The following is an 18920-nucleotide window of genomic DNA, read 5'->3' on the forward strand; positions in this document are numbered from 1 at the left end:
AAGATAAACTCTGGTGTCATGTAGTGAATGTTCTTCAAGACGCAGTAACTTCTCATCATGACCATGTTTTACACTTATTACTTTATAAATATATATATATATGACCATGTTTTACACTTATTACTTTATAAATATACAGGTGCTGGTCAAATTATTAGAATATCATTAAAAAGTTGATTTATTTCAGTAATTATATTCAGAACGTGAAACTTGCATATTATATCAATTCATTACACACAGAGTGATATATTTGAAATGTTTATTTCTTTTAATTTGGATGATTATCACTGACAATTACTGAAAATCCCAAATTCAGTATCTCAGAAAATTAGAATATTAGTTACGACTAGTACAAAAAATGTTTTTTTAGAAATGTGGACCAACTGAAAAGTATGAACATGGAAAGTTTCAGCATGTAATCAATACTTAGTTGCAGCTCCTTTTGCCTGAATTGCTGCAGCAATACGGCGTGGCATGGAGTCGACCAGAAGGTTGTCCTCAGGTGTTATGAGAGCCCAGGTTGCTTTAATAGTGGCCTTCAGCTCTTCAGCATTGTTGGGTCTGGCATCTCGCATCTTCCGCTTCACAATACCCCACAGGTTTTCTATGGGGTTCAGGTCAGGTGAGTTTGCAGGCCAATCAAGAACAGGGACACCATGGTCCTTAAACCAGGTTCTGGTAGATCTGGCACTGTGTGCAGGTGCCAAGTCATGTTGGAAAATGAAATCTTCACCTCCATAAAGTTGGTCCGCGGCAGGCAGCATAAAGTGTTCTTAAACTTCCTGGTAGACTGCTGCATGGACCCTGGACCTCAGGAAACACAGTGGACCAACACCAGCAGATGCCATGGCACCCCAGACCATTACTGACTGAGGACATTTTACACTGGACTTCAGGCAACGTGGATTCTGTGCCTCTCCTGTCTTCCTCCAGACTCTGGGACCTTGATTTCCAAAGGAGATACAAAATGGACTTTCATCTGAAAACATAATTTGGACCACTCAGCAGCAGTCCAGTCCTTTTTGTCTGGAGACGCTTTTGACGGTGTCTCTTGTTCAAGAGTGTCTTTACACGAGCGACAGCTGAAGCCCATCTCTTGCATACGTCGGTGCTTCTTGAAGCACTGACTCCAGCTACAGTCCACTCTTTGTGGATCTTCCCCCACATTTTTGAATCGGTTTTGTTTGACAATCCTCTCCAGGGCGCGTTTATCCCTCTTGCTTGTAAACTCTTTTCTACCACATCCTTTTCTTCCCTTCGCCTCTCTATTAATGCTCGGACACAGAGCTCTGGGAACATCCAACCTCTTTGGCAATGACCTTGTGTCTTGCCCTCCTTCTTTAAAGTATCAATGGTCTTCTTTTGGACAGTTGTCAAGTCAGCAGTCTTCCCCATGATTGTGTGTCAAACACAATCAAAACAAGAGACCATTTAAAGGCTTTTCCAGGTGTTTTGAGTTAGTGAGCAAGTTAGAGTGACAGGTGTCTTCAATATCTCACCTTTTCACCATATTCTAATTTTCTGAGATGTTGAATTTAGGGTTTTCATTGGTTGTCAGATATAATCATCTTCTTTTTGGCAAAAAACCCTTGAAATGTATCTGTTTGGAATGAATGTAAACATTCTACAGGTTTGACTTTCTAAATGGAATTAATGAAATAAATCAACTTTTTCATGATATTCTGATTATATGACCAGCACCTGTATATATGTATATATATATATATATATATATATGACCATGTTTTACACTTATTATTTTATATATATATTTATATGACCATGTTTTACACTTATTACTTTATATATATATATTTATATGACCATGTTTTACACTTATTACTTTATATATATATATATATATATGACCATGTTTTACACTTATTACTTTATATATATATATATATATATATGACCATGTTTTACACTTATTACTTTATATATATATATATATATATATGACCATGTTTTACACTTATTACTTTATATATATATATATATATATGACCATGTTTTACACTTATTACTTTATATATACATATATGACCATGTTTTACACTTATCACTTTATATATATATAAATATATATATATGACCATGTTTTACACTTATTTTATAAAGGTGCTCTGAAATCTGGACGAACGAGAGGTTACGAGAGTCCATTATGACGTAATAATGGCTTCACTCCTCCTCCAGCTGTAATCACGCTTTGTTTATACAACGAGTGCCTTGGAGGTGGAGACCATTGTTGACAAACGTTCATGCTTGACCAATCACAGCAGAGTGGGTGTGGTTATGGTCAACAAGATTTCATCTCCAGAACAAAAAAAGTGTGTTCAGTGGGCGGAGCTTAATATCATTTTCTAATGTCAACATACAGAGGTTGAATGAACACTTTGGGGAAATTGTCCGTAGGTACGAGTGTGTGTGTGAATGGTCGTCCGTCTTTGAGTGTCCTCTGCCACAGACTGGCGTCCTGTCCAGGGTGTCCCCTGCCTCTCGCCCTATCAGGTCAAGTTATTTTATTGTCAAATATTCATGTATTAAGACATACAGCATAAATTGAATTGTGGTCCTCTGACCCGATGCAAAACATGAATACAGACATTAAACACTTGAAACAATTAAACATTCAAGAAAATCAATACAAATAACCATCAAAATGAAATAAACAACCTTAAATAATCAACTAATAAACCTAATATAAACAAAAAACAAAGTAAATACTTTTTTCTCTCTCATTATAGGTAGTATAATACTACCTATGATATGTAATATGTAGTATAATACTACCTATGATATGTAATATGTAGTATAATACTACCTATGATATGTAATATGTAGTATAATACTACCTATGATATGTAATATGTAGTATAATACTACCTATAACACTACCTATGATATGCAATATAATACTACCTATGATATGTAATATGTAGTATAATACTACCTATGATATGTAATATGTAGTATAATACTACCTATGATATGCAATATGTAGTATAATACTACCTATGAATAGAATAGAAAGGCTTTATTCATCCAGAGGGGAAACACACTTTCACAACAGCGCAGTTGGAAGAAAATAAAGTGCAAGGAGAAAGAAATAGTACAAGAGATAATACAAAATAAAATAAAAACGATCTTAAAAATATACAAATTATTTACAAAATTAGTAATTGACACTATTAACAAAATAAAATAGAATAAAAATAAAATAAAATAGAAATAAAAAACGGAAAAAAAATAAAATAAAAAGCACACAAGAAGAAAAACACGATACGGATTAGCATCAGGATATTTAAAGTAGAGAGTTAAATATCCTGACACCAGTTGGGATGAAGGACCTTCTATAACGCTCCGTCCTACACTGGGGGGCCTGAGCCACTGAAGGAGCTGCTCCTCCACGGTCAGGTGCAGTGGGTGGAGAGCGTTGTCCCTGATGGAGGAGAGTCTGGAGAGTGTCCTCCTCTCTCCCACCTCCTCCACCGAGTCCAGCGAGCGACAGGACAGAGCCTCGTGACCAGCCTGTTCAGTCTCTTCCTGTCCCGGTCCTGCTGCCTGCTCCCCAGCAGACCACAGCGTAGTGGATAGCAGAGGCTACCACAGAGTCATAGAAGGTCCTTAAAAGTGGTCTGCACACTCCGAAGGACCTCAGTCTCCCCAGGAGATGGAGGCGACTTCGGCCCTTCTTGTACACGGCGTTGATGTGTGTGGACCAGTTCAGTTTATTGTTGAGGTGAACACCAGGTATTTGAAGCTGTCCAGCAGCTCAATGTCCGAGCCCTGGATGCTCACCGCTTGATGTGGACTTTTTCCTGAAGTCAATCACCATCTCCCTTGTCTTACAGGTGTTTAAGCAAAGGTAGTTGCTCTCACACCAGTCAACAAAGTCCTTGATGACTGACCTGTACTCCAGCTCGCCCCCCCAGACACGCAGCCCACAATGGCCGAGTCGTCAGAAAACTTCTGGAGGTGACAGCTGCTGGAGTCATAGGTAAAGTCCGCCGTGTAGAGGGAGAAAAGGAAAGGTGACAGCACTGTCCCTTGAGGCACCCCGGTGCTGCAGATGGTCACCTCAGACCTGCAGTCCTGCAGCCTCACATACTGCGGCCTGTTGGTGAGGTAGTCCATCGTCCATGCTGCCAGCTGTGTCCCAACTCCTGCGTCCTCCATCTTCTTCCTTAGCAGCGCCGGCTGGATGGTGTTGAAAGCACTTGAGAAGTCAAAGAACATGACTCTCACAGTGCTACCGGCGGCTTCCAGGTGAGTCAGTGCCCGGTGCTGCAGGTAGATGACGGCGTCGTCCACCCCCATCTTTGGCCTGTAGGTGAACTGCAGCGGATCCAACGCAGAGCTCACCGTCGTGCGTAGCTCGCGGAGTACCAGCCTCTCCAAGGTCTTCATCAGGTGGGAGGTCAGGGCGACGGGTCTGAAGTGGCTCGGCTCCTTCGCATGTACCGCCTTGGGAACCGGAACCACACAGGAGGTCTTCCACTGGACCGGGACCTTCTCCAGTTTGAGGCTCAGGTTGAAGATGTGTGTGACCAACTCACAAAGTTGATCAGCACAGTCCCTGAGCAGTCTGGGGCTGAGTCCATCTGGTCCAGCAGCTTTCCTGATCTTCAGTCGCCTTAATTCTCTCCTCACCTGTTCCGATGTAACAGAGAGAGGTGGCTGTGGGGGGTTGGGCAGCTGAGGCAGTAGGGCTTGTTGGGGGGGAGAAAGGTGGCTTGGAGGTGAGAACAGTTGGGGGGAGGGGGCTGAAGCAGGGGAAAAACAGCTATGATATGTAATATGTAGTATAATACTACCTATGATATGTAATATGTAGTATAATACTACCTATAACACTACCTATGATATGCAATATAATACTACCTATGATATGTAATATGTAGTATAATACTACCTATGATATGTAATATGTAATATAATACTACCTATGATATGTAATATGTAGTATAATACTACCTATAACACTACCTATGATATGCAATATAATACTACCTATGATATGTAATATGTAGTATAATACTACCTATGATATGTAATATAATACTACCTATGATATGTAATATGTAGTATGATACTACCTATAATACTACCTATGATATGCAATATGTAGTATAATACTACCTATGATATGTAATATGTAGTATAATACTACCTATGATATGAAATATGTAGTATAATACTACCTATGATATGTAATATAATACTACCTATGATATGTAATATAATACTACCTATGATATGAAATATGTAGTATGATACTACCTATAATACTACCTATGATATGCAATATGTAGTATAATACTACCTATGATATGAAATATGTAGTATAATACTACCTATGATATGTAATATAATACTACCTATGATATGAAATATGTAGTATGATACCATCTATGATACTGGGATAGGCTCCAGTCTCCCCAAGACCCCGGTATAAAATAGAGTTTTGTACAAACACATTGATGATACAATAGAGTCTCTCACACACACACACACACACACACACACACACAATGAATGTTTATCTTCTTCACGATTCTGCTCGACAAAGATTCACCTGCAACTGTGTGAAATCTCCTGTCGTTTGATATTCAACAAGAAATATCAGATCGTGTTGAATTTTACACCCAGATATTCAAAGACTAGATATTCAACTCACTACTGTGACATAAAAGTGTAACTCTGAAGCAAAAGAAAGTGTGTAGTTACACACACACCACTGAGGAATGAACGACAAGACTCATCTGGACATTAATTTATTGAGACAAAGAACCATAACAGGCTGAGACCGTCTGAACACGTCTTCACTTCTCGTCCTCCCTCCACGGTTTGGGCATGATTTTGCCGACAGGTGACGGATTCCAGGTGATGCCGGTCTGAGTGGCCACCTGCACAAGTCACAGAGTCCACAATATAAGTGCTGGACTTGGATTTCTCTGCATCCAAGTGTTTCATTTCAGACGCACAGAAATACAAGTTCATTTTTCCTGGAGTGAAAGTGAGGATCTACTGGAGAACCTTGAAGACTCACATAAGTCCATACGGCTGCGCAGAAGGCGAAGCCACCGAGAAGATTCACGGTTCCATACTTTGCGTGGAACTCCCGCTGCTCTTGAGAAACATGCCTGACCTGTCGCACCGACTGACCTGTGGAACCACAATGAGCATCGTCAGGATTAGTTGTTACTTCAGTGCAGACGCCAGCGTTTTCACTTCAGGACTCCATTATTTAGAGGGTGAGGAGGATTTAAAGCCTTCAAAGTGTGTGTAGAGATTATATATAGATATATATATATATATATATATATATTCTACCTCGTGAACCTCCACTATTTTTAGAAGTTACTAGAACTAACGTGTGTGTGTGTGTGTGTACAAATGTGACAATAAATCTGACATTAAACAATTATTTTCTATTTCAACAACAAGTTTCAGATTTATAACGGTGTCATTATTTTAACTTAACATATTTATACTGGATTATGTACACACACACACACACACACACACACACACACACTCATATATAAAGGTTTATAGAAGTTAGAAAAACATTGTTATTATAAAATACAACCGTTTGCTATACAAGTCGTTTAAATGATTACGTTCCATTCTTACATCATTTGTTAGTAAGAGTAGAAAACAGAAGAAACCCTGAAGCTTATCAGCTAAAGTTCAAGGTAAGAAGCAACATTAGCAAGGTTGTTATCGTTAGCATTGCTAGCATGTAGCTGAGCGCGGTCATCGTGGACGCGCAGCGAGCGACGAATACAATAAACATATCTTCGGGATCAATGTCATGGAGACTGGATCGATAACAGCGTATTTACCGGTGGCGTGAACTGCAGCTTTGGCGAACCGGTACATGGCGACGAGCTCGGTGTCTTCTGATACCCTTGAACGGCGGAAGTAGCAGATATGGCCGCGCGCTGAGCGGAAGTGACGTCATATCAGACCGTTCATGCGCAACAGACAAACTCGTTTTAATCAAATAAACTGATGAGATTAAAGACAGATATGATGTTGTGAGCGACCTTTGAACTCGTGGATTAAAAGTAAATTTAACCGTCTCGCGAAATCCCGTCGATTGTAGATTATAAAATGCAATATTTCCCCTCTTCGTGCATCAGTGTCAGGATGGCCGAGTGGTCTAAGGCGCCAGACTCAAGGATCGCGTCCTTCCGTACGAACGGGTATTCTGGTCTCCGACTGGAGGCGTGGGTTCGAATCCCACTTCTGACACATCTTTTACTTCTGACACATCTTTTACTATATTTTACTTCTGACACATCTTTTACTATCTTTTACTTCTGACACATCTTTTACTATCTTTTACTTCTGACACATCTTTTACTATCTTTTACTTCTGACACATCTTTTACTATATTTTACTTCTGACACATCTTTTACTGTCTTTTACTTCTGACACATCTTTTACTATCTTTTACTTCTGACACATCTTTTACTGTCTTTTACTTCTGACACATCTTTTACTATCTTTTACTTCTGACACATCTTTTACTATATTTTACTTCTGACACATCTTTTACTATATTTTACTTCTGACACATCTTTTACTATCTTTTACTTCTGACACATCTTTTACTGTCTTTTACTTCTGACACATCTTTTACTATCTTTTACTTCTGACACATCTTTTACTATCTTTTACTTCTGACACATCTTTTACTGTCTTTTACTTCTGACACATCTTTTACTATATTTTACTTCTGACACATCTTTTACTATCTTTTACTTCTGACACATCTTTTACTGTCTTTTACTTCTGACACATCTTTTACTATATTTTACTTCTGACACATCTTTTACTATCTTTTACTTCTGACACATCTTTTACTGTCTTTTACTTCTGACACATCTTTTACTATATTTTACTTCTGACACATCTTTTACTATCTTTTACTTCTGACACATCTTTTACTATCTTTTACTTCTGACACATCTTTTACTATCTTTTACTTCTGACACATCTTTTACTGTCTTTTACTTCTGACACATCTTTTACTATCTTTCACTTCTGACACATCTTTTACTATCTTTTACTTCTGACACATCTTTTACTATATTTTACTTCTGACACATCTTTTACTGTCTTTTACTTCTGACACATCTTTTACTGTCTTTTACTTCTGACACATCTTTTACTATCTTTTACTTCTGACACATCTTTTACTATCTTTTACTTCTGACACATCTTTTACTATCTTTTACTTCTGACACATCTTTTACTGTCTTTTACTTCTGACACATCTTTTACTGTCTTTTACTTCTGACACATCTTTTACTGTCTTTTACTTCTGACACATCTTTTACTATATTTTACTTCTGACACATCTTTTACTATCTTTTACTTCTGACACATCTTTTACTATCTTTTACTTCTGACACATCTTTTACTATCTTTTACTTCTGACACATCTTTTACTGTCTTTTACTTCTAACACATCTTTTACTATCTTTTACTTCTGACACATCTTTTACTGTCTTTTACTTCTGACACATCTTTTACTGTCTTTTACTTCTGACACATCTTTTACTGTCTTTTACTTCTAACACATCTTTTACTATCTTTTACTTCTGACACATCTTTTACTGTCTTTTACTTCTGACACATCTTTTACTGTCTTTTACTTCTGACACATCTTTTACTGTCTTTTACTTCTAACACATCTTTTACTATCTTTTACTTCTGACACATCTTTTACTGTCTTTTACTTCTGACACATCTTTTACTGTCTTTTACTTCTGACACATCTTTTACTATCTTTTACTTCTGACACATCTTTTACTGTCTTTTACTTCTGACACATCTTTTACTGTCTTTTACTTCTAACACATCTTTTACTATCTTTTACTTCTGACACATCTTTTACTGTCTTTTACTTCTGACACATCTTTTACTGTCTTTTACTTCTAACACATCTTTTACTATCTTTTACTTCTGACACATCTTTTACTGTCTTTTACTTCTGACACATCTTTTACTATATTTTACTTCTGACACATCTTTTACTATCTTTTAGTTCTGACACATCTTTTACTATCTTTTACTTCTGACACATCTTTTACTATCTTTTACTTCTGACACATCTTTTACTGTCTTTTACTTCCAACACATCTTTTACTATCTTTTACTTCTGACACATCTTTTACTATATTTTACTTCTGACACATCTTTTACTGTCTTTTACTTCTGACACATATTTTACTATCTTTCACTTCTGACACATCTTTTACTATCTTTTACTTCTGACACATCTTTTACTATCTTTTACTTCTGACACATCTTTTACTGTCTTTTACTTCTGACACATCTTTTACTATCTTTTACTTCTGACACATCTTTTACTGTCTTTTACTTCTGACACATCTTTTACTATATTTTACTTCTGACACATCTTTTACTGTCTTTTACTTCTGACACATCTTTTACTATATTTTACTTCTGACACATCTTTTACTATATTTTACTTCTGACACATCTTTTACTATATTTTACTTCTGACACATCTTTTACTATCTTTTACTTCTGACACATCTTTTACTATATTTTACTTCTTACACATCTTTTACTGTCTTTTACTTCTGACACATCTTTTACTGTCTTTTACTTCTGACACATCTTTTACTATCTTTTATTTCTGACACATCTTTTACTGTCTTTTACTTCTGATACATCTTTTACTGTCTTTTACTTCTGACACATCTTTTACTATATTTTACTTCTGACACATCTTTTACTATCTTTTACTTCTGACATATCTTTTACTATCTTTTACTTCTGACACATCTTTTACTATCTTTTACTTCTGACACATCTTTTACTATCTTTCACTTCTGACACATCTTTTACTATCTTTTACTTCTGACACATCTTTTACTATCTTTTACTTCTGACACATCTTTTACTATCTTTTACTTCTGACACATCTTTTACTATCTTTTACTTCTGACACATCTTTTACTATCTTTTACTTCTGACACATCTTTTACTGTCTTTTACTTCTGACACATCTTTTACTATCTTTTACTTCTGACACATCTTTTACTGTCTTTTACTTCTGACACATCTTTTACTGTCTTTTACTTCTGACACATCTTTTACTGTCTTTTACTTCTGACACATCTTTTACTATCTTTTACTTCTGACACATCTTTTACTATCTTTTACTATCTTTTACTTCTGACACATCTTTTACTATATTTTACTTCTGACACATCTTTTACTATCTTTTACTTCTGACACATCTTTTACTGTCTTTTACTTCTGACACATCTTTTACTATATTTTACTTCTGACACATCTTTTACTATCTTTTACTTCTGACACATCTTTTACTATCTTTTACTATCTTTTACTTCTGACACATCTTTTACTATATTTTACTTCTGACACATCTTTTACTATCTTTTACTTCTGACACATCTTTTACTGTCTTTTACTTCTGACACATCTTTTACTATATTTTACTTCTGACACATCTTTTACTATCTTTTACTTCTGACACATCTTTTACTATATTTTACTTCTGACACATCTTTTACTATCTTTTACTTCTGACACATCTTTTACTGTCTTTTACTTCTGACACATCTTTTACTATCTTTTACTTCTGACACATCTTTTACTATCTTTTACTTCTGACACATCTTTTACTGTCTTTTACTTCTGACACATCTTTTACTATCTTTTACTTCTGACACATCTTTTACTATATTTTACTTCTGACACATCTTTTACTGTCTTTTACTTCTGACACATCTTTTACTATCTTTTACTTCTGACACATCTTTTACTATCTTTTACTTCTGACACATCTTTTACTATCTTTTACTTCTGACACATCTTTTACTATATTTTACTTCTGACACATCTTTTACTATCTTTTACTTCTGACATATCTTTTACTATCTTTTACTTCTGACACATCTTTTACTATATTTTACTTCTGACACATCTTTTACTGTCTTTTACTTCTGACACATCTTTTACTGTCTTTTACTTCTGACACATCTTTTACTATCTTTTACTTCTGACACATCTTTTACTATCTTTTACTTCTGACACATCTTTTACTATATTTTACTTCTGACACATCTTTTACTATCTTTTACTTCTGACATATCTTTTACTATCTTTTACTTCTGACACATCTTTTACTATATTTTACTTCTGACACATCTTTTACTATCTTTTACTTCTGACACATCTTTTACTGTCTTTTACTTCTGACACATCTTTTACTATATTTTACTTCTGACACATCTTTTACTATCTTTTACTTCTGACACATCTTTTACTTTCTTTTACTTCTGACACATCTTTTACTATCTTTTACTTCTGACACATCTTTTACTTCTGTAATATTTTTTTGCCAACTGAAAGCGACACATTGATGTGGAATTATTTACAAACATCTTTAGAGATTAAATCATTTTAATGTTTGTTTGATCCGTTACTTTACACTTAGATTGTATAATCTTGTTTATTTCTCTTTGTCTTGTTCTTATTTCCTATTTTTATGAATAATCGCTGTATTGCTGTGTCTAATTGGAAAAAAAAACAAAAAACGATTAATAAAGTATTTTTCATCAGGAGTTCAAACAGCAGGTCATTGTTTAAGATAAGATACACATTAACATTAAAAAATGTAAGTTTTCACAGCAGGTCACATAAAGTGAACCTTAGATTTACCATAAAAACACATTATAGTTATATAAATCGACATACAGTACACATTAAAAATGATACTAAATGTAATGAGTACTAATAAAGTCAAATAAATGTTTATTTTAATCGAGACTTTTCCACAATCTTTTTATTTTTGTGTTAAAAACAGAATTTTATCTCAACAAATGACAGACAAGGATTATTGATATCAATTGTTTTTATTACATGAAAAATATTTTCTTGATTAAAACTGCAATAAAACATGTGAGTTCATGCATAGAAATATGTGGCGAGTGGACGTGTGACCGAAGTGTAAGACGAACATCTGATGAACGGATACGAACGCGACTGCTTTCAAATAAACAGCGTCTCAGGAATTATTGCTTGTGTTTTCGACGGTCGATCGAACGCGAGAACATCTTGACGAGCGGCTCTGGAGCTCAAGGCTTTTATTTTGAAGGTGCCAGTCTTGTTTCAGGTCGTCAGTCTACGTCGGTCTACGGTGACGTCCGCCGGGAAATGTCTCCAGGAATGACGACGACGACAGGAAGTGCAGGAATCGTTCGGGAATATTTCGATGCCGATCGAGGAACATCTTTAGTAAAAACTGGGACCAAACAAAGCGTGTTTTATCTTCACGGATGATAACATGACAGATAAGGCAACATGTTCTCTTCACGTCCTCTAGTCGTCCTTCTTGTCCTTCGCTTCTTCGTCGTCCGTGTACTCGCTCGCCTCCTCGCCGGCCCTCAGCAGCTTCCCGATGTAGTCGTACTTGACTGTGGAGACCAGAGCGATTTAATGAGCTTTACTTGTTATCTTCAACCATAGATAACATTTATGTCACAGACGCACAATATCTGTGTCGTCGTCACAATATTTTATTCATTTAACAATAATTTTGCAAACTTTTAATTATTTTTAAAAGTACTTGGTTTAAATTATTTCCATATTTAAAAGTTTGATTTGTTTTTTTTAATTATTCAAACAAATCAAACTTTCTTTCTTTTTATTTCTCTTTGTTCTTATTTTATTTATTTTTAATGAATAATTGCTGTATTGTTGTGGCTAATTGGGGAAAAAAAATAATTCTCCTGAGCGATCAATAAAGTTCTACATACTATTCAATTAAAAAAATAAACATTTTACAATTTAATTAAATGATTCTTACAAATAACAAAACAGAATTAGATATTTTAATTCGAAATATTCAAAAACACATTTTTAAATTCGTAATCTCTTAATCTAAGCTAAAACTTTTAGCCAATCACGCGACACGTCGACGATCATGTGACACTGAAGCACATGATCAAGTAGCTCTTGTCACCATTAAGCTAATATTTTTATATATTGAACTTAAACTACAAACTTAAAAATATCGAATTTAAAACTCGATCCTAATGAGAATATTTAATTCTATGTAGAAAAATAAAAATGTGAAAACATGTGATTGTTTGTTTTAATAAAAAATAAAATAGAATATAGACTTAAACCCAAACTTCAACAACGTTCAGCCGTGCACACACTCGTGCGCGCACACACTCGTGCGCGCACACACTCGTGCACACACACACGTGCACACACACTCGTGCACAAACACTCGTGCACACACACACGTGCACACACACACGTGCACAAACACTCGTGCACACACACACGTGCACACACACTCGTGCACACACACTCGTGCACACACACTCGTGCACACACACTCGTGCACACACACTCGTGCACAGGCGTGTGCGTCGGGACCCACCGGTGAACTGGGCCTCCCACTCGGACAGACTCTCCTGCTGCATGGCGTTCAGGTCCGACAGGTCGTCGGGTTCGTCCTTCAGGGCGTCTTTCTCCAGACAGAAGGTGGCCAAACCTCTGGACGCGTCTCTGCCCGCGAACACGCCGTACGGCCCGTCTGAGGACGACAGGTGCGGTGAGTCCAACATGTGGTTGTGACGTCATGTCATGTTAGTGCTGCCTCCGATGACGTCATGGTGTACTTTTCACCCGCTGGCACTTGACCAGAGGAGGCGCTGCTGAGCAACTATTTGAAACTATATCAGCCTGGAGGGTGTGTGAGTGTTAGTGTGTGTGTGTGTGTGTGTGTGTGTTAGTGTGTTAGTGTGTTAGTGTGTGTGTTGGTGCGCGAGTGTGTGTGTTAGTGCTTTATTGCGTGTTTGTTTTAGTGCCTGTGTGTGTGTCAGTGCGTGTGTATGTTTGCGTTAGTGCGTGTGTGTGTGTGTCTGTCAGTGCGTGTGTGTGTTAGTGCGTGTGTGTGTCAGTGCTTGTGTGTGTGTCAGTGCTTGTGTGTGTGTCAGTGCTTGTGTGTGTGTCAGTGCTTGTGTGTGTGTCAGTGCTTGTGTGTGTGTCAGTGCTTGTGTGTGTGTCAGTGCTTGTGTGTGTGTCAGTGCGTGTGTGTGTCTGTCAGTGCGTGTGTGTGTGTTAGTACGTGTGTTAGTGCTTGTGTGTGTGTGTTAGTGTGTGCATGTGTATGTTTTCGTTAGTGCTTGTGTGTGTTAGTGTGTGCGTGTGTATGTTTTCGTTAGTGCTTGTGTGTGTGTTAGTGTGTGCGTGTGTGTGTTTGGGTGTGTGTTAGTGTGCATGTGTGGGTGTGTGTGTGTGTGTGTCAGTGCTTGTGTGTGTGTGTTAGTGCGTGTGTGTGTCAGTGCGTGTGTGTGTGTCAGTGCGTGTGTGTGTGTGTTAGTGCGTGTGTGTGTGTTAGTGCTTGTGTGTGTGTTAGTGCTTGTGTGTGTGTATGTTTTCGTTAGTGCTTGTGTGTGTGTTAGTGTGTGTGTTTGGGTGTGTGTTAGTGTGCGTGTGTGGGTGTGTGTTATTGCTTGTGTTTAACTATCAATCTGAGACAGTGAAAGGTCACTGGTGACAGAGGTGAAAGGTCACTGGTGACAGAGGTAACAGCCAGAGATGACACAATAGTGTGAGGTCTCACTCTGATACTTTCTCATGATAATTCGCTTCTTTTCTCAAGGTTTTCTCAACCTTAGATTATTTCTCGACGTGTAACGAGTTCTACCAGCAACACTAACTTTATTTAGCATCTTCTTGCAGTTTTTATTCATGATTAGTTAAATGAGGTTAAAAAAGTGTCGGTTTGACTAATAAACACAAACGTGACTCCATCAGCAAACACTGTGTTCGGAACATAATGAACTACAACGTGTGGCAGGACAGGTGCATTATGGGTAGAATGTGATCCTCATCAATACTTTTATACTCGAAACAAATGTTTTAAGACAAAGTTATTTTTAAACAAATGTTTTAAGACAAAGTTATTTTATTGTGACCTGAGGACAGAAGATTAAACTTGCAGCGTGTTTGTTCTACTGTTGACAAATGTAACGTAATTATTATATGAATTCATTATTAACTAATAATAATTATTATTATTTATTTTGACTCAAACTCGTTTGTATTCACCGTGTATGTCGTTTAAAAGTATTATTGTAACCCATTTTAAATTAAAACTTTGAGTATAATCATTATTGATTGTTTTAAATAAAACGTCATTATTCGAGTTCTTGTGTGTAAACAAACTACAAACAAGTTAAACTTCGATCATCCCGTCAATAGACGATCTGTGCTCCTGTGTTATGAAAGAAGATCTTTTCAAAGTAAAGTTCGGTTCGGATCCAGGTTCGGATCCGGCTCACCTGGGCCGTAGAACTTCTTGCCGCGGGTGACGTCAAAGACCTTCCCGTTGACAGCCATGAGGATCCGCGGGTCCTGGACTCCGTCGAAGGTCTTGAGCTGGTCCAGACGAAAGTCTCGCTTCTTCAGCCTCGGCAGCGGCGGCTCCGCCGGGCCCAGGTCCGGGCTCTGGTCCCCCCGGAAGATCTTGTAGAGCAGGAAGAGGCAGAGGCTGAGCAGCGTCAGGTTGAGCGGCGACGTGAAGATCTCCTGCAGGATCCCCGCAGAGCTCAGCTCGCTGCTGGACTCCGCTTCCGCCATGTTGTGTCTGCGTGAGTTGCTTTGCTAGCGGAAGAACTCTGACCGCGTCGACCAATCACAGGCGACCATGGTGGGGCGTCATTATCCGTGTCGACCAATCACAGGCGACCATGGTGGGGCGTCATTATCCGCGTCGACCAATCACAGGCGACCATGGTGGGGCGTCATTATCCGCGCTGACCAATCGGCTTCCGTAATTCAAGCAGCCCATCTCGCAACTTTATTAGTTAAGAAAACGTTTGTTTAACGTGTTTCTGTCTTTTATATTCGTGATAATGATTGTTTTTTACAAATATAAATTCAGTTTACTGTATTTTACGAATGGCTTCGAAGGTTATATCTTAAGGGCACCTAATGTGAAAACTCTCCTGACATGTTGTAAATGTAAGTGTAAAAGGTAAGTCTTCAAAATGCAGTAGTTCATTCATCATGACGTTGCTCCGCTTTTAAGTTATTGCTTAATAAAGTTTGAAATCTCGCCATTGGAGATTTCGGTTTTAAAACGGTCAGAACTCGGGTCCGTTCCGGGAAGTTCCAACACGCCGTCACATCCAGGTCTTATACTTTGCTTTATGGAGACAAATGGTCAATGCAGAGTCTAACGGGTCGTTTATTCGCCGCTTCAAGTCAAACAACGATACAAGCTTTTACGATCGATCGGGAACGCTCTCTGCCGGCAGCTCTTCAGGTCGATAGCTCCGGGAAAGACGGTCCCGTACTGTAGAGCATATATTTATATTCAAGGGAAAGTTCTCCGTCCAGGGGGTCGTCTCTTCCGGGGCAGATGGTTCTTTCAAGTTTGTCCATGTCTCGGTCACCTGGAGAATAACTTCCTTGCTTCCCTGTTGCGTGGGTGGATGCTTTTTTCTTCCAGCCTGGGTGTGTTCCGCTTCGCTCTTTGTTTCACGCCCCCAGGTGTGAAAAGGGCAGACGAACAGACGTCTAACTAACCGGTGTCATTTTTCTAATTCTGCTCCAAGCCTGCCTTTAGACAGTGTACATCAGTCTGAGTGAAATTTTGATTGTGAATGTGTATTCAAACGTTTAAACTCTTAGATGAAGCTAGTAATGTATACTTTATATTTCGATGATCTTTTAGCATTATTTTAAGTATGGCGTATACGTATACTAAACGTGTAAAGATATTAGCTGCTTTAAAGATGGACTCGACAATATGCAGTGAAGGCTCTGATACCAGAGACAACTCTGTCCCACCAACACGGCTGACCAGGGCTGCTTTTGTTGTGGCATAAAGGATTATAGGTCCAAGCTTAAGTTTAAACGCACCTTTGGTTGGTGACGAGACTAAATCGAGACCTTTAATGTCTCGTACTGGACGAAAGGGGATGATGTTACCTATCAGGGCCTGTCATACCTGGGAAGGTACATGTTTGTGTCCTGCCATTCTATGAGTATCAAGCTTATTGTGTGTCCGTTCACTACACATTAGTAGTTTCTGATATGTATGTAGGGTTAATGACATTACTAATTATCTAACTAATTAATTAATCGAATTACTAATTAGTAATCCATGTAAGTAAGTAAGTAAGTAATTTGTATTTATATAGCGCTTTTTCAGACCAAGGTCACAAAGCGCTTAAACAATCAAAACAATATTCAATAAAGTATATACTTTAAAAGGCAAGATAATCAAGGAAAAGCCTGAACAAATAAAAACGTCTTAAGATGTTTCTTGAAGGAGTCAGTAGATCATCAAACACAGATGTTTCTTGAAGGAGTCAGTAGATCATCAAACACAGATGTTTCTTGAAGGAGTCAGTAGATCATCAAACACAGATGTTTCTTGAAGGAGTCAGTAGATCATCAAACACACATGTTTCTTGAAGGAGTCAGTAGATCATCAAACACAGATGTTTCTTGAAGGAGTCAGTAGATCATCAAACACAGATGTTTCTTGAAGGAGTCAGTAGATCATCAAACACAGATGTTTCTTGAAGGAGTCAGTAGATCATCAAACACAGATGTTTCTTGAAGGAGTCAGTAGATCATCAAACACAGATGTTTCTTGAAGGAGTCAGTAGATCATCAAACACAGATGTTTCTTGAAGGAGTCAGTAGATCATCAAACACAGATGTTTCTTGAAGGAGTCAGTAGATCATCAAACACAGATGTTTCTTGAAGGAGTCAGTAGATCATCAAACACAGATGTTTCTTGAAGGAGTCAGTAGATCATCAAACACAGATGTTTCTTGAAGGAGTCAGTAGATCATCAAACACAGATGTTTCTTGAAGGAGTCAGTAGATCATCAAACACAGATGTTTCTTGAAGGAGTCAGTAGATCATCAAACACAGATGTTTCTTGAAGGAGTCAGTAAATCATTAAACACAGATGTTTCTTGAAGGAGTCAGTAGATCATCAAACACAGATGTTTCTTGAAGGAGTCAGTAGATCATCAAACACAGATGTTTCTTGAAGGAGTCAGTAGATCATCAAACACAGATGTTTCTTGAAGGAGTCAGTAGATCATCAAACACAGATGTTTCTTGAAGGAGTCAGTAGATCATCAAACACAGATGTTTCTTGAAGGAGTCAGTAGATCATCAAACACAGATGTTTCTTGAAGGAGTCAGTAGATCATCAAACACAGATGTTTCTTGAAGGAGTCAGTAAATCATTAAACACAGATGTTTCTTGAAGGAGTCAGTAGATCATCAAACACAGATGTTTCTTGAAGGAGTCAGTAGATCATCAAACACAGATGTTTCTTGAAGGAGTCAGTAGATCATCAAACACAGATGTTTCTTGAAGGAGTCAGTAGATCATCAAACACAGATGTTTCTTGAAGGAGTCAGTAGATCATCAAACACAGATGTTTCTTGAAGGAGTCAGTAGATCATCAAACACAGATGTTTCTTGAAGGAGTCAGTAGATCATTAAACACAGATGTTTCTTGAAGGAGTCAGTAGATCATCAAACACAGATGTTTCTTGAAGGAGTCAGTAGATCATCAAACACAGATGTTTCTTGAAGGAGTCAGTAGATCATCAAACACAGATGTTTCTTGAAGGAGTCAGTAGATCATCAAACACAGATGTTTCTTGAAGGAGTCAGTAGATCATCAAACACAGATGTTCCTTGAAGGAGTCAGTAGATCATCAAACACAGATGTTTCTTTAAGGAGTTAGTAGATCATCAAACACAGATGTTTCTTGAAGGAGTCAGTAGATCATCAAACACACATGTTTCTTGAAGGAGTCAGTAGATCATCAAACACACATGT

At 37.7% G+C, this 18920-nt stretch overlaps 2 protein-coding genes and 1 non-coding gene across 3 annotated transcripts; 1 reads left to right on the forward strand and 2 right to left on the reverse strand.

Annotated features, from left to right (window-relative positions):
- Positions 1-5761: 5761 nt before the first annotated feature.
- Positions 5762-6946, reverse strand: cox7b (cytochrome c oxidase subunit 7B). Its single transcript, XM_087807515.1, has 3 exons — positions 6852-6946; positions 6053-6168; positions 5762-5909 (listed from the first exon to the last, which is right to left on the reverse strand). Exons 1-3 carry the CDS (start codon positions 6886-6888, stop codon positions 5826-5828), a joined length of 237 nt encoding a protein of 78 aa, XP_087663641.1. The 5' UTR covers positions 6889-6946; the 3' UTR covers positions 5762-5825.
- Positions 6947-7152: 206 nt separating this feature from the next.
- On the forward strand, positions 7153-7263 carry trnal-caa (transfer RNA leucine (anticodon CAA)). The gene is made up of 2 exons: positions 7153-7190; positions 7218-7263. It is a non-coding gene; the product is annotated as a tRNA-Leu (tRNA).
- A 4649-nt stretch (positions 7264-11912) lies between these two features.
- pgrmc1 (progesterone receptor membrane component 1) lies at positions 11913-15700 on the reverse strand. Its single transcript, XM_087807908.1, has 3 exons — positions 15379-15700; positions 13470-13625; positions 11913-12492 (listed from the first exon to the last, which is right to left on the reverse strand). Exons 1-3 carry the CDS (start codon positions 15674-15676, stop codon positions 12398-12400), a joined length of 549 nt encoding a protein of 182 aa, XP_087664034.1. The 5' UTR covers positions 15677-15700; the 3' UTR covers positions 11913-12397.
- Between the last annotated feature and the right edge of the window lie 3220 nt (positions 15701-18920).

This window comes from Callionymus lyra, chromosome 14, assembly GCF_982586985.1.
Source record: "Callionymus lyra chromosome 14, fCalLyr1.hap1.1, whole genome shotgun sequence".
Taxonomy (NCBI): domain Eukaryota; kingdom Metazoa; phylum Chordata; class Actinopteri; order Syngnathiformes; family Callionymidae; genus Callionymus; species Callionymus lyra.

Bases quoted from the DNA above. Each gene is read 5' to 3' on its own strand.
- cox7b (XM_087807515.1), bottom strand. From the start codon at position 6,888: ATGTACCGGTTCGCCAAAGCTGCAGTTCACGCCACCG. The intron at 6,169-6,851 runs GTAAATACGCTG...GTGGTTCCACAG, and splicing joins AGCTGCAGTTCACGCCACCG to GTCAGTCGGTGCGACAGGTC. The intron at 5,910-6,052 runs GTGAGTCTTCAA...TGACTTGTGCAG, and splicing joins GCGCAGCCGTATGGACTTAT to GTGGCCACTCAGACCGGCAT.
- pgrmc1 (XM_087807908.1), bottom strand. From the start codon at position 15,676: ATGGCGGAAGCGGAGTCCAGCAGCGAGCTGAGCTCTGCGGGGATCCTG. The intron at 13,626-15,378 runs GTGAGCCGGATC...TGTCGTCCTCAG, and splicing joins CAAGAAGTTCTACGGCCCAG to ACGGGCCGTACGGCGTGTTC. The intron at 12,493-13,469 runs GTGGGTCCCGAC...TGGTCTCCACAG, and splicing joins GTGGGAGGCCCAGTTCACCG to TCAAGTACGACTACATCGGG.